At 36.6% G+C, this 22,836-nt stretch overlaps 1 protein-coding gene across 2 annotated transcripts in view; it reads right to left on the bottom strand.

Annotated features, from left to right (window-relative positions):
• Positions 1-22,836, bottom strand: part of EFNA5 (ephrin A5) — a 237,005-nt gene that overhangs the window by 42,524 nt on the left and 171,645 nt on the right. For both annotated transcript variants that reach the window (XM_058169317.1, XM_058169316.1), the window contains exon 2: positions 7,913-8,205. In XM_058169317.1, the coding sequence (XP_058025300.1) occupies positions 7,913-8,205 (293 nt within the window). The remainder of the gene's footprint in view (positions 1-7,912; positions 8,206-22,836) is intronic.

The following is a 22,836-nucleotide window of genomic DNA, read 5'->3' as shown; positions in this document are numbered from 1 at the left end:
TATTCCAGCATAACTCTGGAATAACCTTGAGCAATTTCAACCAAACTTGGTACACAGATGACTTATTCCCTGGAAACAAATACTGTGGGGATAAGACACCCTTAGGAGTGTGTGTGTGTGTGTGTGTGTGTCTGTATTCCAGCATAATTCTGGAACGCCTTGAGCAATTTCAACCAAACTTGGTACACAGATAACTTACTCCCTGGAAACAAATACTGTGGGGATAAGACACCGCTAACACCCCTCGGTGTGTGTGTTCTGTTAAGATACAGCCTGTTGTGCCTTAAAATGGCTTCTACTGTTCTGCCTTAAAATGGCTTCTACTTTACAGCACAGTGGAATTGCCATTATAATGGTGCACTCTCCCAGCCATGCCACAGCCAGCCAGGGGTCATGAGAGGAGAAGGACAGGAGGAGGACGGCCGCCGGAGCCTTAATGTAGGAGCGAAGCAGCTTGATACTTGCCTTTGTGCCACATTTGTGCTCAAGGCAGCCTTCGCCTCCTGCCATTTTGGGCTGGAGCTCGCACCCACCATGCTCGGCCAAAGAGCTGTTTGAGGGGGGGGGGGGAGACAGCAAGGCAATGACCAGAGCCTTAGTGCAGGAGCGAAGCAACCCTGTACTTGCCTTCATGCTACATTTGTGCTCAAGGCAGCCCTCTCACAACTTCAGACTCAGAGCTGTAACCCATGTCCTGTTGCTAAGGATGAGTGGGGCAGAATCGCATTGTCATTCCATATTGTAATGGGCTCCAGGAGGAGGAGGGGACCCCATCTCCCATATTGTGAAGCGTGCTAAAGTTCACTGTGTTGCACAAGGCGCTGTGAGAGTGCCTCAAGTTACAATTGTTTGTTTAGTGATTGTTCAAAGCACTGAAATAGCATTGGAAAAAAGTAATGTAACTGCAACAACCACTGTAGCATCCACATGGTCATATGATCAAAATTTGGGAATTGGCCTGTATTTATGATGGTTGCAATGTCCCGGGGTTATGTGATCACCTTTTTTTATTTTATTTTATTTTATTTTTTTATTTATATTTATATCCCACCCTTCTCTGAAGACTCAGGGCGGCTTACACTATGTCAAGCAATAGTCTTCATCCATTTGTATATTATATACAAAGTCAACTTATTGCCCCCAACAATCTGGGTCCTCATTTTACCTACCTTATAAAGGATGGAAGGCTGAGTCAACCTTGGGCCTGGTGGAGCTTGAACCTGCAGTAATTGCAAGCAGCTGCTGTTAATAACAGACTGTCTTACCAGTCTTACCAGTCTGAGCCACAGAGGCTCAGAAGCCAACCTTCTGACAAGCGAAGTCAATGGGAAACCAGATTCACTTAACAACTGTGTAACCAACTTAAGAAATGCAGTACTTCACTTAACAACAAATTAAACAAACACAATGTTAAAGTTATGATATTTATTGTAGTTACTTATCAAGACATCTAAATTATATTAAAGTAACCGAAATATCTTTACAATTCCCAAGGCATGAAACAACTTTTGAACCCCCTAATGTTTGGAAATTGAAAGTTGACAAATTTGACACACCCTAAGTGTGGAAAGAAAGGTTGTAAAATGGAGCAACATTCACTTAGCAGCTGTCTTGCTTAGCAATGGAAATTTTGGGCTGAATTGTGGTCGTAAATCGAGGATCACTTGTATTTGTAAAAGAAAAAGTTCTAAAGCTGCTAAGTAGATCTTGTCAAATTCTTTGATTTACTTTTCATTCCTAAAAGTTCATTCAAGTATTCATTTCTCCCAATAGACCTATATGTGAACAGTATGATAAACAATTTTTGTCAGATCAAGATGATAAAACACGGTGAGCCATTTGATGGCTCAGGGCTATAATTAACAGGTTTTGTGTGTTGTTGAATGCATTGCTGGAACAAGATATTGGATAGGACTAGTTTCTAGTTTGCGGATAGGATTTGTGACACCTTTTTGTTTTTTAAATACATTAAGCCTTGGTTAACTTCTTCTATAATTTCGTGCCTGAAAATGGCAAGACACTATACCTCTTCTGTTTTTTAACAGTGACTGGAATCTCAAGGGGGAGTATTAAAAAGTCAATTTATTCATTCTTGTTCTATAAAATATCCCAAGGAGGCCACCTATCAGAAATGATGAAGCGTTGTGAAATGTTTCAACATTTAAATGAAGGTAGAAATGGGAAGATTTCTGAAGAAAATTGAACTTTTTACAGCACTGAGATATAAGAGAAGAACATACAAACATTAGAATATGTATGAGATGACAGTGGAATGAACAAGATTGCCAGAAAATTCTGAATTTTGTGATGTGGTTTCTGGAAGGTCTGAGTAATTTTCTATGGGTCTATGGAGTACTCATCAGGAGCTTTCCATAACTGATGAAGATGGACTGTAATAGTACATGAAATAAAATAAGCTTTTGTTTTTCTGCAAATCTTCAATCTAAATTAAAAAAATTAGATCTTCAAATTTAACTTCTCCAAATTCATATTTACAATTGAAAGTAATAAACTATTAGTCTTAATTTTGAGCTTAAAAAGAACTAATGGACTTAATTAAAAAGGATAAAAAATTTGATCCTTTCAATCAGTTTCTAACAAACACCTTGATGGAATTCTTGACGTTATTATGAATTTCAGAAAACTATTTGAGGAGGACACAACTTTTGAAAGCAATTTATTGCTTTTTATATATTTTAAACAAAACATAATTGTAAGCATTGCAGAATATTTTTAACATTTATGCTAATAATAACAACTTATTATTTATAAATATGGTGGATTTTGTATTTCATGATAAGCCAACTATTAAAGGATAAGGTCATACTGAAATTCTTCACCACTTTTCAATGTAATAGTTTCAATAAAATGGTTTGTATATTTATTGAGCTTTTCATGTTTCTAAAAGGTAGTTAAAAAGAGGGCACGTATACATCTGTAATGCAGGGTTATTTAATGCAAAGTTTAAAATGGGAAACATTAAGCATAGACTGAAAATTAAATATATTAGATGAATTCTCTGGCTTGTCAGACAGAACATTAAACAACTATTTTTAACATTCACATTAAGAAAATACTTAACGTGTACTTATTACAAAGAAATATAGACTTGCATAATGAATATAGACACAGAGTTTTTAAAGTCCATTGAGTTGCTGGCATAAGCAAGGTAGGTACTACGTGAATTAGATTAAAATGTTTCATAGTCATCTCCACTTTTCAGCTTCATTTTATATTTATTCACAGGATATGAGCCAAAGTTTAATTTTGACATGTCTTCATGTGAAACTCAAGAACTTAGCACTTAAACAATTCAACTGTTACCGTTTCAATTTATTTTCATTACTAGTTGGCATGTAGTATGAGTGTTTAAATGAAAATGAATGCACACATGCTCATAGTGCTTTTCCTCTGAGGCCTGGCTGACATACTATCAGTTTGAGTAGATATCAGATTTTGACATTCCATAAAGATTAATTTCACTATTATTCATTTCTAAGATATCTAAATTTGAACAAATGATAATAACCCAATAGGTAAACATGAACTATATGCAGCTACAGTATTTATGTAAGCCACTTTAGGCTCTGATGAATTAGAGAAATAAATAAACTGTATGTGCCAAGCTGAAATTTACTGATTTTTTTTTACTTCATATTGGTAAGATAGATGAAGTGGAGTCTTTGTTAACACATGGCAAAATAATTGATCATTTGGCAGGGTGGATTTGATTTAGATCAGTTCGATTTAAATCATGATTTAAATCACTAGTAAAAAGGCTTGATTTAAATCAACTCGATTTAAATCATAATTTTTTAAGAGCAACTGTCATCTCCATCCCGCAGCACCTCCTCCTCTGACCCACTTTTGACTTACCAACAGTCCCAATATTGCAGAATATACAGCCTCATGCTACAGAACTAAGCTCCATTTCATGCTGAATAAATTAAATTATTAATGTATCTTAAATAGAAAACGATCTTTAGATAGATTTTTACTCCAAAAGCATTTTATTAAAATAAATTTGATAAAAATAAAAATAAATAAATTTAAATTAAAAAAAACAATTTAAATTTTAAAAAATGCAATTTTGATTTTTTTTAAAAAATCATTGATTTTTATCCACTCTGTCATTAGGTCTAAATCATAATCATTTCTGTATTCAGCTACAAAACTGCTATTCTAGAATATGTTTCTTCTATATGCTCAGGATGATCTAAGACAGTGATGGCTAACTTTTTCGGCACTGGGTGCCGGAACTAGAACATGTGCACATGTGCCAGAACCCAGACGAGAGCAGCTGGCTGGTGCGCATAAGCACAGTGGCCAGCTGCTCTCCTGGGATCTATTGTGCACATGCTTGCCGGAACCCAGAAGAGCAGCTGGCAGCCGTGCATGCATGCGACGGATCCTGGAAGAGCAGCTGGTGACAGCGTGCATGCCCGCAGAGAGGGCTCCTATGGCACACGTGCCATAGGTTCGCCATCACGGGTCTAGAGCAGGAGTCTGCAAACGTGGCTCTTTTAAGACTTGTGAACTTCAACTCCCAGAGCTCCTCAGCCAGCTTTGTGGAACTCTGGAAGTTGAAGTCCACAAGACTTAAAAGAGCCAAGTTTGCAGACCCCTGGTCTAGGGGAAAGAAGGGATATTGACATGCAAGACAATGGCTTAAAATCTTGTGGGAAAATTCTGTGATGGGCAATTTTTTATTGATTCATTTGATTACAATTTATATTAATAATTAATTAATAATTAATTAATTAAAAATTAATAATAATAATAAATAATAATCCTTTGACTGGTGTATAAATTTTAAAAGAGATAAAAATTTAAAACAAAGCAATAAGTAACATAAAGGTAAACGTAATGCAAGAAATTCTAACCAAAAAAGAAACTCTACACCAGAAAGGTACATCCTAATCCATCCAGAGCTTGAGGGAAAAGAGATTTGCCGAGATCATTTACAGGCTTGTGTGGTCAGAAAAGTCTGAACCTTTGAACTATAGTCTGAACATATGAGAACATGCTCTGAATATATCAGTCTGAGCTATATCCTATTCCAAGGGGCAGATGCACATCTTATTTTCCCTTGGATGATATTGTTTAATGGATGGGACACAAAACACACCAACTTTGTCAAATTCTTATGCGGAAGGCAGAAACAGCCTGTACCTCTTTCCACCTGTCAACACTGACCAAAACCAGCCACAGTTTCCTTTTTCCCTCTAGGATCAATTCCAGTATTTGCTATGGAAGACGAGAGGTGTAGCCCTACAGCTTGCTTTGCAAAATGTCTATTTACTTCCCGGTTTTGTTTAACATGTTCATGAAACTACTGAATGAAGGCTTTTGTTAGCATGTGGTGAAGTGTCAACATAATTAGCTGATGAAAATCACTTGTATATTTATATCCTGAGTCAACCAAGTGATACTGTCAAGGTGCTTCCCAGTATCTGGAAGCTGTGGAGGCTTGGATAGGGAGACAAACACATGTACTCAATCATAGAAAAAGCCAGTAGCTCAGGGTTTGACCACTCTAAATGTATTTTCTAATGTTGGTTCTAGAAGGACACTGTATTCTGCCACTCAGAACTGGTGTACAATTGGGGAGGTGGACTCTGCTCAAAGAATAGTGAAAGCTACAGCCCAGTCAATGTCTCTTCCTGGATCAAAAGGACCTGCCTTAATAATTCCTTGGTTGGACTAATGCTGACTTTTAACATTATATGGAAGCTGTATTTGATCCAAAATTCAGTGGTGCAGATAGTCATGGCTTTATCATAATGTCTCACATATTTTTTTATGAATGATACTCGCTTCTAAAACATTTCCAAGTGCAATTCAAGATACTTCTTGTCATTTATAAAGTCCTACATGGCATATGACTTATTTATTTACTTAAAAAATAGGGCCCAATGACTCTGGATGACAAATAATACAGCAACAATTTCACAATCGAAATACAACACCCAAAATTAAAGCAATAGTCCCCATTTTTTTTTTTAAAAAAAACCTTTTTACAGAGCACACCTAACTTCTGATCCAAAGTCTTGGGGGAACAGCCAGGTTCCTGTCCACATGCCCCCATAAGATAGGCATGGTCCAGGTCCTTTCTTTGAAAACACCTCTTCTATTGCAATATCTGCTCTTAGACTAATCCCATTTCCTCATATTGCGTGGTCCCAACTGAATTAGCCTTCAAAAAAGTTTTAAAAACTGGGCTTTTTCCGCAGATACTTGGTTAGGATGATAGATGAGCCTCTTTTCTGAGGAGCGTAAAACTGGTGAGCTGTAGGATTTTTGATGGGACAGCTGATGAACTGCTTTTTTATTAACATTGTATGGCTTTAATTTGCCATGTTGTTTTATACAATACCTGGAATCACAGTGACGTAATCTGGGTGGATGTATAAATATTCTACAGAATTAATACAAACCACTCTATCATTTTTTTCAACAAAGGGCATCCATAAGTACAATCAAATGTCTCCACACTATATTCCACCTCAAAACCTGACTCAAATAGGATCAAATAATCTGCTTCTTCCAGAGCTTCCTGGTCCTTGTCAACAACCTCATCCCAAAAGAGAAGATTGGAGACTCAATGAAAATTTTCCAAAATCACTGGACACTCTCTTTTAAGGATGATTTCATCACTGCCTGACTCCAACTCCTCTACATCTTAACTAACAGATTTAATTAAACAAGTGGACTGACTAACAGTCAGGAGACTCCTGTCTGCTTCCTCAAAAATCACAAAATCAACCACCTTCTAGGAAATAGGACCAACCAGACAAAATTTAACTTAGAGTGGATCCAAACAATTATATGTGCCAGATACCCAGCGAATTCCTCACACAGACCTATAATATTCTTGTGACTAATTAGCAGGGAATGGGTCATTTTGAATGGGGGAAATAACATTATTTTCTAGTTTGCATTATTTATTTATTTTTGAAAATTCATTAGCCGCCTATCTTACCACACAGTAATTTACTAATGCATGTGTACAGATTCTTCCTTGGCAATTTACATGGAAATTTGCTCCAATTGTATTTTGTATCTTCTTTTCACTCAAGAATAGCTACAATGAGTTAAAAAACACTTCAGCTTTAAGAAGACTGCTATTGTATTCCATACTGCAGGTATGCAGCATTGGTGGAGATACCATATGCAAATAAGATAACATGTTTCACTGATATTATTTTAGTGGGATCAAGGGTATTTCAGTATAAAATTCTGAAAAACAAAAGAATCATATAAATCTGAAAGGATTCTTTCATTATTTTTTGCCAGTGTGGTTTTTATCATCTTAAATGAGTTATGAGGTATTCCATACTGTCTATTTCTACACCGTCTGTCTGTGTCCATAGTGTCTTATTTCCATGCTATCACAATATTTCCATTCTAAGAACTAGTTTAAATGAAAATGAATTTAATAATTATTAAACCATAATAATGCTCAAAAAGAGGTTTGTTTATACAATGGATTGTTTTATCCTGCTCTAGTCTGAAAGTACAAAATAGAACAATAAAATCTTTGAAGCAGAATAATATCAAAAGTTCTTCCCTTGTGGCTATTTTCAATTCACTTTTTCTGTTTTCACAGTGCTTAAAAGTGTCTACTTTTACTAAAACCAAAAAAGTCCACTGCATGTGATTCCCACAGATGAAAAACCGTGCTATAATAATTCTGTTCTAGCAATACAGGGGCAGAGTGAAAAGGTAATAACTCAAGTGCTCATTTATTTCCTATGGATACAACTAGATACGTATGTTCCCCAAACTCATGGTGATTTACAGAATCTAATTAGGCTCTTCTTCAGAACATAAAAATGTATCCACTGCAAAGGGTCAAAATCACCACGGTCTCCTGATTCTACAGAGCAATGATAAATCTCCGTATACTCACAGATGTAGAAATATTCCCGGCCTGGCCTGAATTCAAATCCTAATGAGAAGGGAGTGAAGAGTTGGAATTTTTCTGAGAACTTCAATGGTCCATTGGGAGAATGAGGCCGGTTGCACTCCCACCTCTTGAATCCTTTGGAGGTATGATCACAGGAGCTGTAGCCATCAAAGTTCACCATGTAAAGTATATACCGTTCAGTCTTATCTTCTGGCACCGAATCCTCATAATGAGGACAGAATACATCCAAATAGTCATTGATGCAGACATCAATATGATAATCCCCTCGCTGGAATCTAAAAAAAAAAAAAAAAACGAAGACAAAACCAACTCAGGTAATTTTTCTAAAAAAATATTTTACACCTTAACCAAATGAAACATTTTTCCTTCAGAGATAATAATTTGATCAGTTGTTTTGAATTAACTGTCTTTTAAAGAAAGAGCTTCACCCATCAGATCCTTCACCCTCAAACAATTGCTTTTACATCTGTACAATAGTTTATTTCCCCAATCAAGTTTACTTCAGAAGTGAATTCTAAAGGGTATTTTTTTTTATTAAACATGGATTAGTTTGGAAAATATCTAAAGTACAGTATAAATACCTGCTTGCCAACAAATCGGGATGTATTTTTTTTGTATCACAACCAAAGCTAATTGCAAGAACATGCATTTCCTACAACACTCACTCATCTTGACTTTTTCCTTACAGCTGGCAAGAGTTAAGATCCAAGAAAGCTCTAGTATGCCTTTGAAATATTTTTGAAAAAGCAATATAATTCCATTGCCAAGTACAGAGAAGAGATACTGCTGTTCAGATAAAAGAATTCCAGGCTATGAATTATCAGCACTCACCTGACAGTTTGGAATGAGAGCCAGATGAGAAAGGCAGTACAAGGCACTTTTACCAGTGCACTTTTCTTATCAGCAGCAGTATTAGTTGCAACAATTGTAAGGCTGTTTTTTGCTGTCATTATAATAGTGCTGGGTGATGCTAAAACAATTCATTTCCAACTCTTAGTGATACTACAGGTTGAATTTGTAAATGGACCAAGAATTTTTTTTAAACATACAAATTGCACTTGAATCTAACTTGGTAATATGGTATTTATTTGTATATAAACTTGGGGAGTGTTTCAAAATTGAGGTGACATATTCTTGGAGTATTAATCAAATTTATCAAGCACATCTACAAACCAGACAAGACACACTGGAATACACTAATCAAATATAAATACAATTAGCCAACAGATTATGATTGTGCCACACAGTCCATATTTTACCAAAAACACAGAAGCTATTTTGTTTTCCATAATTATGAATATATAAAAGGCATAGTATGATATTCTATTTTTCTGAAAAGCAGACTATTTTAATGTCATATATTGCACACACCTTGGATGGCATATAAATACAGAAAATATAGATATAATTTATTTTTTTATTGCAGAAACAACCCTTCCTGCTCTCTATTTACTGGTCATCACTACCATATCATTATCTGTGGCTTCTATTCCTTGGCAGCCGGCTATCCATCAAGTGCACAGAGAGTAATAAAGACACTGTGACATATTTAACTATAATGATCCTTGTCACCCGAGGCACATATTTTAAGCACCTAATGGATCTGAAATCTGCCAACTGGATCCTTCTATTTAATTTTAGAAGAAAAGCAATAATAATAGTGCCTTAGCCAAGGATATATGCAGAGGAACCTATTTGACCTTTATCATTATTTTGCTTTTGAAAAACAGGTTTTTAACAAAATTTGGATGAAGTACAGAAAGAAAATTGAGATAAATTCTAATTCTGTCAAGGTACACTACCATATGAATTTACTTTGTCTTGAATATTAATGTAAATTAAACTGAGTTTTTCATCACTGTAACTCCCAATATCACTTCTTTCTTTCTCAAAAAAAAAAAAAAGGGGGGGGGGAGGAAGTAGCGAGATCATCTTTCTTCCCTACTTTATGGTCATGTATAAACTAAACTAAACTATTTGGAAAAGATCGTTTCTAAAAGATTATGTCTATACAAAAAAGGAAGGTTTAATTAATTTCCCATTAATTCCCTGTCTCAAATACTGTCATTTGTTTTTGTGAGTCCTCAACTTATGACTATAATTGGGATCACAGCTTCCGTTGTTAAGTGATTGAGTTGTTAATGAGCCATCATGTGACTCCACCTGATTTTAAAAACTTTTTGGCCTGGACATTAAAGGAATCCAGCCTCCTGCATTGACTTTGCTTATTGGAAGCCAGCTCAGAAGGTTACAAATTGCACACCGGGACACTGCAACAATCTCAAATATACATGAGTTGTTAAGCACCTAAATTGCAGCAGATTGTCTGTGTGAAGACCAGTTTAAGTCACTTTTTGTAGGGCTGTTGTAACTTTGAATAGTCACTAAATGAAGTGTTGTAAGTCAAGGACTACAGGTAACCCTTACAACATTCAGTGACCATTTCAAGTTATGGCACTGAAAAAAAGTGACTTACGGCTATTTTTCACACTTACAACCATTGCAGCATCCCCGTGATCACGTGATCAAAATTTGGATGCTTGGCAAGTGGCTCATATTTAGGACAGTTGCTGTGTCAGAGTCATGTGATCGCCTTTTGCGACCTGACAAGCAAAGGCAATGGGAACCTAGATTCACTTAACAACCATGTTACTAACCGCAGTGATTCATTAATGACTGTGGAAAGGAAAGTCATAAAATGGGACAAAACTCATTTAACAACTATTTTGTTTAGCGGCAGAAATTTTGGGCGCAATTTTGGTCATAAATTAAGGAGTAACTGTACCTGTAGGCTGTTGTGTTCCCAGTGGTTCTATTTTACAAATTAGACAAAATAGCCTTTTTTGTGGGGGAAGGATATAGTAAATGATTAACTCTTATTCTCTGCCCTCATCTTATCTGGGGACACTCTCAAACAGACAGGTGCTTTTTTATGTAAAATTTCCATCTTGATGGTAAGGTCTCATACCACAACTGTTTTGCTCTTTAAGTGACAGACATCATCATAGTACTCCAATAACTCTCTATAAAAATGTTGCATGAAATAAATTGCTTTGATTAATATTCAGAGCATTGCACACCAGAACAACTAGACACAAGAACAGTTTTTCCCCGAAGGCCATCACTCTGCTAAACAAATAATTCCCTCAACTGTCAAACTATTTACTAAATCTACACTACTATTAATCTTCTCATCGTTTTCATCACCAATCTCTTTCCACTTATGACTGTATAACTGTAACTTTTTGTTGCTATCATTACGGATTAAATTGTAACCTATGACCATCATTTGTGTTGTAAATGTTGTACCTTTGATGTATGTTTTTTTCTTTTCTTTTTTCTTTTTCTTTTATGTACACCGACAGCATATGCACCAAAACAAATTCCTTGTGTGTCCAATCACACTTGGTCAATAAAAATTCTATTCTATTCTATTCTATTCTATTCTATTCTATTCTATTCTATTCTATTCTATTCTATTCTATTCATTACGTTTATTCTCTGCTTCATATAACAAAGCATCTCAGACTAGTTTACAACAAAAATAGCTAAAAAATAACGCCATAGTAAATAATAGTCAACAAAAAGTAAACCATATTCATTAAAAGGTAATGGTTGAAAAAATATTTTACGATCATACTAGGAATGCCTAGATTTTTAAAAAAAATACATTTTCAGTGGGCTTCTTAAAGGTAGTTTCTCCTGAATTTCAGGGGAAGGGTAGCATTTATGAGCACAAATCCCACCATATAAAAAACACGCCCACAGGCATCTGCCAGATGGGAGAAGGCAACTCTTGGCACATGTGGTAGTATCTCTTCTCATTCTACCCTCCCCTTTCACCGCTTGCTTATCTCTGTCATGGACCACATTATAACAGCGAAAGTCTAGCAGTTCTTCTTATCCCAACTTGCTTAGCATCTTGTACATCATACCCAAAAACCAGGACCTTTCTGGTAACTAAATAGAAGCCAACATAGTTCAGCAATCCAGCTGCTGCGTTCTGCACTAGCTGAACTTGGACCAAGTGCTAATGTGGTCCTACACAGAATGTATTAGTAGCTAGGTTGCGCCTCTATTCCAAGGATGTAACTTAGTTACACATCATGTAAAAATCTCAGTGACTGAATCTATGAACTCTCACCACCACCTCTCCAGATTACTCTATCACTGTGATGGCAAACCTATGGCATGCATGCAACAGGTGGCACACTGAGCCATATCAGTGGGCACCCAAGCATTGCCCTAGCTCAGCTCCAGCGTGCATGTGTGCGCCAGCCAACTGATTTTCAGGCCTTCTAGGCCCACTGGAAGTCAGCAAACAGGGCGTTTCTGGCCTCCGGAGGGTCTCCATGGGGGTGGGAAAGGCCCGTTTTTGCCCTCCCCAGCCTCCTTAAAAGCCTCTGAAGCCTGGGGAGAGCAAAAAACGGGCCTACCAGGCCCACCATGCCATCACCTGCCAAAAGCAGGGAGAGTGCGGGGGCTGGGGCACATTGGATTATGTGTGTGGGCATGCACACATGTGACCCCCCCCCGCTCTCCCCCTGCTGTTCGCACACAATGGCAAAAAGATTAGACATCACTGCCCTATCAGGAATCAGTATCACTTTATTAATTCTCAAAACCCCATCGCTGCATCCAGATACTGGTTCAGGATGCTAGCGACACCAATTTTCAAACCGTAACACTGGATATAAGAGTGCTGTATGGCAGGCATAGTTATACCTGCTATAATTTTATAACATAAAAATGTGAACTGCTTTACGGACATGTGTAAACTAAATTATTAATGAATTTGAAAACACTCCTAAAGAACTATGCAAGTAAATGAAAAATGAAACAAAACAATTTGCACTGTCTCTTCCAAACTAATGCGTATGCAAAATCGGTATTATATGTCTTTTCTCATGACTGTACAGTAATTCTGAGGTAAAGGCAAATCAGGCCTTGACTCTAATTATATTGGTTGTATATTGAAGAGGGAATTTATTTAACTATTCAGAATATTGTAACATTTTGTGTTACAACATTCATATTATTCTCTTTAAAAAAAACACCATAAAGTTGGGGCATTAAAAAGATATAACAAGACAGTTATACCTTTTTAATGTCCATTATCTGTCCATTATCACATAGTTGTGGGGGAAAGACAATAGCTCCTTTTCCATGCAAATTAAATATATCTGAGGCACGTTTTGCATTTTAAAATGCAAGGGTTAGAACTTCTAATTGAACGGAACATCCCCTATTTTCAGTTTCATAGCAGATTTCCTCCTTTTGCAGATAATTTGCATTATGAACAAGCGCCTAATTTAACACATTGGTACATATTCAAACCACTGCAATGTGCTGATGCTCACTATCAGTGAGAACAAAATGGGGGGACGAGGGACAGCCAATGGTAGATTTGAAAGTCCCTGGATACACAACAGTGTTTTAGACCCACATATACCAACTTTATTTAGGATAAGAGAAGATTCAATACTCTGTTTCCCCCAAAATAAGACATTCCCTGATAATAACCATTTATATTGAATGCATGGCAATAAGGCCAAGCACTTATTTCAGGGTTCAAAAAAATATAAGACAGGTAACTAAAGTGCTACAATAAAGTGTATTTTTATTTATTAGACAAATACACACAGGTGCTTGTATTGGGTAAAGTCTAACATTAGATGATGATGAAAAACAGTGGTATCCAGAGTAGAGTACAAGCTATTTGCAATAGCAGCTTTGCACGATATCCTGCCATCATTTCTAATGTGACCAAATTGTTAAAAAAGTAAAATATTATTATTACTAAATTATAGATTTCTTAAAGCCACTAATATTGTAATGCAAAAATCTGGATGATCACTAGAGAGCAGCAAAAGATTCATTAGTATATATTTTATTACCCTCTAGTGGTTGTCTGTGTTTTTCTATCCTAGAATTAAATAGCTCTTACTTTAATTTATAAATCAACATGTAACCACTTACTATTCTTCTCATAAATAATTTATAGTAATATAGCACAATACTTGCAGACTGCATGAATTCAAAGTCAGTAACCAACCAATATGTGCACTAAAATATTATTCAAACTGAACTCTGGACTTAAATTCATCATTCTTCTGAATCATTAATAAATTTGCATTAATTAGATTTCCTCCCCTTAATATTTAGGGGTGGGTTATAAATATTTTAGAACTACTGGTTCTGTGGGTGTGGCTTGTTTTGTGGGTGTGGCTTGGTGGTCATATGACTGGGTGAGAGTGGCTTGGCGGTCATGTGACTGGGTGGGCGTGGCTAGGTGGTCACGATCCTAGTTCCCCCTATGAGATTTCCTCCATCCGGACCTTTTGCAATCCCCCAAAGGGTCAAAGGAAACCAGATTCCATACAGTTCTGAACCCTTAAGGCAAACCAAATACAAGTGGTCCTTAGCAAGTGTTCTAATTTACGACTGACCTCCCCAGAGCTACTTGACTTGTTTTTGGAGTTTTGACAGCCATGCACGCACACACACACACACACACACACACACACACACACACACACACACACACACTTATGACCAGTTACAACATCCCACACAGTCACGTGACTGAAGTTTTCTATGTGTTTTGCCAGTTTCCAACAATTCCTTCTGGTTTCCGGTTAAAATGCCCATTGGGGAAAATGAACTTGTTTAATAACCACAGTGTTCGTTTAATGACCACAAGGTTCACTTAACGACCATGGTGCAGGGGTGAAATGCTCCTAGTTTGGACCGGATCGCACGATCCGGTAGCGATGGGGGCAGGTAGTTCGGAGAACTGATAGCAAAAATCCCTGCCCACCCCCGCCCATGCCTCGCTGTTCCTCTTCTCTGTCCCTGAAGCTCTCAGTGGTCATATAGCTGCAAACGGCCTTAAATGACTGCCGCAGCACTTCAAAGGGCCGCATTACAGCTGATCAGCGCTGTAGGCAGCTAGTAAACTAGTGCCTCTTTTTTTTAAAGAAGATAGACTGCTGCCTGCCAAAAAAAGGCACTTGGTAGACCGGGGCCTCTCAGTAAAAGGCACTTGGTAGACTGGGACCTCTCAGTAAAAGGCAATTGGTAGACCGGGGCCTCTATTTTTAAAGAAGGTAGACCGGGGCCTCCCAAGTTTTGTATACTTTATTATTTATTATTATTGACCATCCCCATTTAGTCACCTGACCACCAAGCCACACCCACCAATTGAGCCACACCCACAGAACCGATAGGGAAAAATTTTAGATTTCTATGGTGTTTGCCTAACCCAGGGGTCTGCAACTTTAAACACTCAAAGAGCCATTTTTCTATTTTCTTTTAAACAGGTATCTCTCTCTCTGTCTCTCTCTTTCCTCCCTTTCTGTTTGTGTGTGTCTCTTGTCTCTCTCTCTCTCTCTATTTCCTTCTGTCCCTCTCTCTCTCGGGGGGGGGGGAGGGAAAGGAACCACTGAACTGCTGCTGGGTGGTGGGAATCTGACATCCAGAGGCCACGTACTGAAGACCAGATGGGGGCAATCCCGCAAAAATAACACACCTCTTGTCACTTGAGCATACTCCAAAAAGCAAAAGAACCTGGTTTTGCTTAACTTTTTGCACAAAATTTTAGTATGAACCACCAAAACTAAATCATTATTTTAATAAACAGGGAACTTCTATTTTTATGCAATATTCAAGATATTAGAGCAGACAAGGCAGGAAATTCTAGGCATGCTGCTGGTTTGGGGAAAGGCAGGGAAAGACTCTTTTGACACGATCCCTGAGCTCTTCCTTCACAAGGCATGCTGCTGGCTTGGGGAAAGACAGGGAAAGAGCTCTTTTGACACGATCCCTGAGCTCTTCCCTCGCAAGGCATGCTGCTGGCTTGGGGAAAGGCAGGGAAACAGCTCTTTTGCTATGATCTCCTGTGCGGTTCTCTCCCTCCCTGCGCAAATTGGTCCACCTGCTGCTGGTATCACCCCTCTGTCAGCTCTCTCTCTCCCGCCCTCCTGCCGGCCTGGTTACCTTCCGCAGCTGGTCCAGATTCCGGAAGGCAAGCTGACCGGAGTTTTCAGTGGCCACCAGCCAGCCGCCACTGCTGGAAAGCACCTAGCAAAGCAGCCTCAGAAAAAGGTTCTTTGCCAACCGTTTTCGCCACAGGCCACCGAAAAGTACCGAAAAAGCTGCTGCCATCGTTGCCATGTTCTTCCTGCATGCGTATCCCATTGGACTTGGAATACAATGGGATGTGCGTACACGAAGAACATGGTGGCGGTGAACATGGCAGGCAGGGCGAGCGAGCGGCAACCGGGGAACCGGTTAGGGGGCGTGGCCAGCTGGGCATCGTTACCAGTTCTGCGAACTTGGCCAGATTTTTGCCAATGGTTTTTGTGAACCGGTTCGAACCGGTAGCAACCCACCACTGGTAACTACTCACTAGATACATTGAAATATAAAAATATTTACAGTCATTGCAAAAATAATTTACAGAACACTGTAATACATAACCAGGTAAACTATTAATTTCAACTTATTTTCACAACTGGACACTTCTAGATGCACATAATCATATACAAGAAAACTATATTGTAGAATAGTTTAGTTTTATTTTAAGGATCTTGCAGGCTAAAGCAAGATAGGAAGAGCCTGGATCTTTAGGTTTTCTTGTTTAATTTTAACAAAATGCAGAAAAGTACTTCAGCAAGTAAAGTAAAATGGCACACTGTGAACATAATAATGATATAACAATCATGCTCAAACCTGGAAAGCAATGTCTAAGACAGAGGAAAATGTCTTCCTTTTGTCATTAAATCCTCGGTATTCAATTACTATTTATCTGGGTAATTAAACTTAGGGAAAGAATGCCAGGCTAATTGCAAGATTATGATAATTACCTGTCTCTGTTATGCTGCAGCTGATCAAAATAAAATACAGTCCAGGCATAGAGATGTACCTGCTCTGTAATAGTTAGGCTTCCATAAGAAGTCAAGATATTTTTAGTTGATCATTACAAATCAGGCACTGAAGCTTATTATTGTAACTTCTCTGACTTTTTTCTGTCATTCACTCTGTTGGAACAAAACTCCCAAAGGTTATTCCTAAACTGTTGCTCTCATTGGCCAACTGCCATCACTATTATACAGCTGAGTAGAATCAGGTCCCTGCAAGAGTTGATAGAACTTGGCTTTGCTGTCTCATAATAGACTAAAATAAATGGATTACACTTGCACAGAATCTTCCGTCTTATTTTCCATTTTCCAAAAGCCATGGAATTAATATCAAGCTGTTCTACATAATGCTTCATAGAACTGAATGGACAAGCCACAGCAATGGAAGAAAAATGCAGCAGTAACTTATATCACAAATCTTCATCTTTAGATAAACTTAAATATATATTTTCATATTACTAAAAGCTTCAAAATAAATAAAAAAGGGAAAGCACCAAACAAGCAGATGTACTAAAACATATGGCACAGTTTAGCTTAGTCTTTCCCAAATTTGACACCCTACAGATAGATTAGCAGTGCGATTGGATATTATAGTATTTCAAGATAACTACTAAAGGCTGATATGAGAATATGTTATCTGAGCAATGGCTTTGCTCTTTCAAACCTAGTGAGATAATGAAAGTGTTTTGAAGTCTTGGTGGTCTCCGAGCCTGGTTGTTTGGCGGAGCCCGTTTTATTGATGCATCACCAGTGCTAGAGAATATGGGATTTGTTCCCTGTTTATACACAGTATCTACACTGCCAATGTTGGTGGAGGTTGGTGTTTGTCCTTGGTAGTTCTGCCTTATTGTTTGTTTGGTGTTAATTCTTTAATGAAAGTTTGTTTCATAAAGGTTATTTGTGAAATGTCTAGTATACAGTTTTTAAGAAGTTCGCCAAGCAGTTGGTATAAATTTAACCTCCAATTAAACCAAGGTTTCTCCATGAGTTAACAAATTATGCCACTTCTTGCCTCACAAATCGCCTGGTGGTTGGCACAATTTATCATGTACTACATTGACAAAAACTTTCAGCTATTTAATGAATTGGTTGGAAGAAAAAAATGTTAAGAAACAGGAACAATTTATACATCTCAACCCAAAAAGTAGCTTAGTTTGAACAGAAAAAAAATCAGTGTTTAACTGCTAATTCTAAAATTCTAAAACGCCGAGATATATCTCAATCAAAATCTTGTAACTTAATGGACGATTTGCAGTCCGAGATGGCATGTAAAACATAAACCGAAGCATAAAGCTCAATATAGTGGTTTTAAGAGCATATTTGCATGCTGTCACTTTTCAAAAATGTAGATCTATTTCTCAAATTATAAAGGCTTTTATTTTTATAGTGATCTCTTGAATTATACCTGAAACTAAGAAAAAAGAAGCAAACATACTAAGATAGAATAGTTATAATATTACTTAGCATTTCCATAAAACATACAAACAATCAACATCATTTCCCATTTATAAATTCCAGCCTCTTTAGTACCATTTAATTTAAATACTGCAACTTCTTTATTCATTTTGATAAAACTACACTTTGGAATAGAATACATAAGCTAGACAGCCATCCTTTAGAGGAAGTACATATAACCTTCTTCTTGTAAAAATTCTTACTACATTGTTAAGAATAGCACACTGGTCCAGGATGTGGAATTTCAAGAGTCCCCCAGATAATATAGAAAGAGGGCAAGAAGGGCCATATTCATCTTGCGCAACATGTCAGAGCACCAAATCCAGAGATGAGGCACTTATCCTCAAACTCTCAAAATGACTCCAGAGTTTTAATCCCTGAAGTAGGATCTTCCACCTAGCAGTATTGATTTTCCATTGCTGAAGGCATTTAACTTTGCAAGTAGGATAGAAAGAAAAGGTGGGGGGCAATTGTACAAGAAAAGTTCTTATTCTGTCAAAGACATCAATTAAACTTATCAACTGAACTTTATACTGAGTCTCATAAACTGCAGGGTATCTCTTCCCAGCAGCTATTAAAGTCAGCCAGGGATTTTTAGTCTGTCACCAGTTGATATAAAGGTAACAGTCCAAATTATACCAGCTTCTTTGACCATGTAATTTACAGATATTGGATAGACTTCTGTCCAAATACTTCCTTAGCATCAGCCCTAATTGTTACATTTGGTGTCCAATTCACAAAATTGACTCAATTTGAAGGACAATGGCAAAACTCTGGATAATATTAATCTGTTTCATGGTGATGTCACTGTTTCATGTTCTCTAATTTACTGCCCTTTTGTAAATTTTTAAAACAAAAGATTCCCAAATTAGTGTCTAACACATTCTACAACATGCAGTTTTAAGGTACAATAAACGTATAAATTAAGCTTTGGAAAGATTGATTTTCAGATTTGCAAAACTGATATTCTATTCAAGGCGTTAAAGACAGAAGAGGCAATTTGATTTGGTAATGTAGTGTGAAATAGTATTTAAAGCATTATACTAAAGTATTACATATTTTAAGTACATGGAACTTTTATATATGACTAACATTTCAAAAAGTTAATAAAATGTAGCTACTGTAATTAAAAAAAAACAATTTAATTATATTGTATAATGCTTAAAAAACTTTTTAGGTTTGCTATTTAGAGCCTAGCTTAGATAATTTAATTTGTCATCAATTATTTCTAACAGACTTATAAATGTATTCATTAGGTATTTTTAGTAAAAGGGAAAAAATGATTTTATGATTTTAAACTAAAATTTACTGATTCTACTAAAATAAATAAAGTTTATTAAATTAACTTTATTTAATATTAACTACAATATGAAAACACATTTATGTGTATATTTGTTAAATAAAGCAGATCTGAATCATGTAAGATGTGTTAACCATGTTATTTGACTCAAAAAGTACAGATCAGCAGATTTGATGGAATGCAGCTAAGGCTGATATTTGCTAACCATGTCCTGAGGCATTCACTGACATCCATTAATAGATATGGTGAACAAGGGCACATCTGAAGGAAGGTCTTACTTTCACTCTCAGAAAATGGATATTCATGGTGATTGATAGATATGGACTGAAAATCACTTTGTTTTTCTGAAAGTAGCTTCTATCAATACAAATGCTATCAACCTTTTGCAATTTTTTATTTTCGTTTTCTTTGAAACCATTATTGATGAATCATAATCAATTGAATTCAATAGGAAATGTGCTATGAAAATTTCTACGAGCATTACATTTATTTTTCCACTACCTTATTGTTACCACATAATGCAACAATAGAAATTGTGCTGCTGCAACCTGCTTTAATCTTTCTGCCTGTGGAAAAACCAGAGAACAGATCCAACCATTATTCGTTAGTTGTATGTGGTGACCAGGAATTCTGGTTTCTTCCTTGCAGACCAGAACTAATAGAATATAGTTATCAAACAATCAAGTTCACGATTTTGTCCGACTGCATATGCTAAATATTGCACATAATTATAATTGCACATGCTAAACACAAATCAATAAAAGGGAGTGAGAGCACAATCCTGCTGTATGTGTACTTCTCGCCAATAAAAGGAGAAAAAGTAGTTCTCAAATATATTTTTTGGAGGAAAATACAATAAGCAGCTCATTTTAAGAATGCCAAAGCAAAGCTTTGAAAGAGAGAGAAAAAGGTTTACCTACATGGGTCGGCAAACGAGGGGGAAAAGCATTAAGGGTACAATGAAATTTGCATTGGAGATATGATGACAAAAGAGCCACCCTTTTTATACTCTGGATTCTGCAGATGTTTCTTATTGCCAATAAGAAACTGAAAGACTTTTTACTGAATAGAACTTTTTAGAAAGACTTTTCACTAAAACTCTTTTTTGCACCCCATAAAATACAATGAAATAAAATACAATAAAATACAATGAAAGCAACTGAAAGCAATATGAAAGCTACATATTCTAATAATCATCTCAAATTGCCAGCTCTTTGTATGCGATGAATAAATCCAGCTTGAACAGTTTTGGGGGGGGGAAGGAGGGAAGTTCAATATTTACCACAAAAATCCCCCCCCCCAATTATTTCCAAAGTATATTCGGTACAATAGCCATTGCATTTCTTTTTTAAAATTATGGCAACAACCATATAACATGAAGATGACAGTATGCTTTAAGAGCCACTTCTACATATATTAGACAGAGATTCACCCTGTAAATATTGCTGTCTTCTCATTTCTAAGCAGTGCGCAATAAAAGGTAAAAAAAATATTTCAATCTGCTGAAATTAAGAACCGTTGAACAGTGTAACATGATTTAATGTTCAGAAGGTTGCTATATGAGAGAAATATGTAACATATTACTGAAGAGAAAGTGGAGCAGACTTTCATCCATCTAATCTTGTAAGAAACCCTAGTTTAAAAACAAACACAATGGAACATTTCCTGAACTAAAAATTGCTCTTAAGTATGATTCTAATGCTTAATTTTGCAGAAAGCCAAAGTCCTGAGAGCTTGGCTTTTTGTTGCCTAACACAAGCTGGGAGAATTATCCTGCATGTAAAGAAAATCTGTTTATACTTCTTTAATTCAACTAGAACCAATAACTAAAGAAAAAAAGCAAAGTATTATTTGAAAGTTAAATCTCCTTTAATTTGAAATTTATATGGAAATAATGTTTTTCTCAAAAGACTAAACAGTTTCTCCTTAAACAAACTTGGAGGTTGGAAGCAAGGACATAAAGGCAATTTTGATTTTGCAAACTGTTTTTGTTATTTTTGTATGCAGAAAAGGAAAAGCCAGATTTACTTTCCTTGTTCAGTTATGCTGATTTTTCCAGTACAATGTGTTTCATTTCCTACACAGATATTAGTCCAGTCAAACTGTGAAGGAGCACAACCCTTTGTTCAAACATTTTTGTATCCACAATTTTACTGTTACATGGATAAGAAGTTATTAGTAATCTGATTATCAAATTCTGCCAACGTGTGGGAGCCCATCCTTTAACATAAATAGGAGGCACAAGCTAGAGAGGAACAGATACAAAAGTCCCTGATATGTACATGAATATGCATGCAATTTATCCACTCCCTCAGGATCAATTAACACCGCATGTTGAATCTATATCATTTGGTCTCACCCAGAGTCAGGATCCCTATTATATCATGTACCCTCACAAATGAAAACTGATGAAATAGTCATGTATCCAAGAACATGTTTATTCTTGACATCAACTAAACAGCACAACAATGTGCAAAGTGACACAACTGAGATGTAACAGAATGTGAGATTGACTGTTGGATATCCAGCCACATTCAATTTCAGGGCATTTCAAGAAAGGTTTGAAGTTAGATTACTTTGGAGCAATGAAAGTAAAAATAATAATTGGAAGTCAAAACATTCTCAGACTAAGCTGCCAAATATGATATTATCTGTACATATTCTTTCTATTTGGCCTCAAGGGGGAAAAAGGCAATATATCATAAACAGTCTGTGAAAGGATGCTAGTGCTGAAGAGCTAGACTGGAAGCTAGTACTGAATAGTAGGAGTAAAATGTAGATATTCTTATTTGTGGGTTTTGGCAACATTCTGAAGAGTACCCAAAGGGAAGAATAACCTGATAAAATAATGCAGCACTACAGCCTGTTTTATCATTACCATGTTGCTGTATGATAACAGAGAGTGAAAAAAATGTTTCTGTAAACAGGAAGGAGCATGTGTGTTTTCCTCTCTCAATTATATCCATACCTATCTTTTCTTTTGGTTTCAATAAGCTTAGATGATCCATGTGCCCACTCTCCATGAAGAATTGGTTCCTGAACTTAAAAGAAAATGCTGTGAGTTTCTGAGGCCTCTGTATTCCATGGCTGCAATTACTATGCGGTATAATATCTCTCTTGCCCCAAAGTGGTAGTATGCAAAGGAGTAGAAAAGTACATCTTTTATCTCTGCAAGTCTCTTGAGCTGCAACTGTTAATCAGTTTGCTATAGTATATTTATATGCATTAAA

Source organism: Ahaetulla prasina, chromosome 2, assembly GCF_028640845.1.
Source record: "Ahaetulla prasina isolate Xishuangbanna chromosome 2, ASM2864084v1, whole genome shotgun sequence".
Lineage (NCBI taxonomy): Eukaryota > Metazoa > Chordata > Lepidosauria > Squamata > Colubridae > Ahaetulla > Ahaetulla prasina.
Note: the sequence above shows the minus strand (reverse complement) of the source record. Positions and strands in the feature narration are given on the sequence as shown.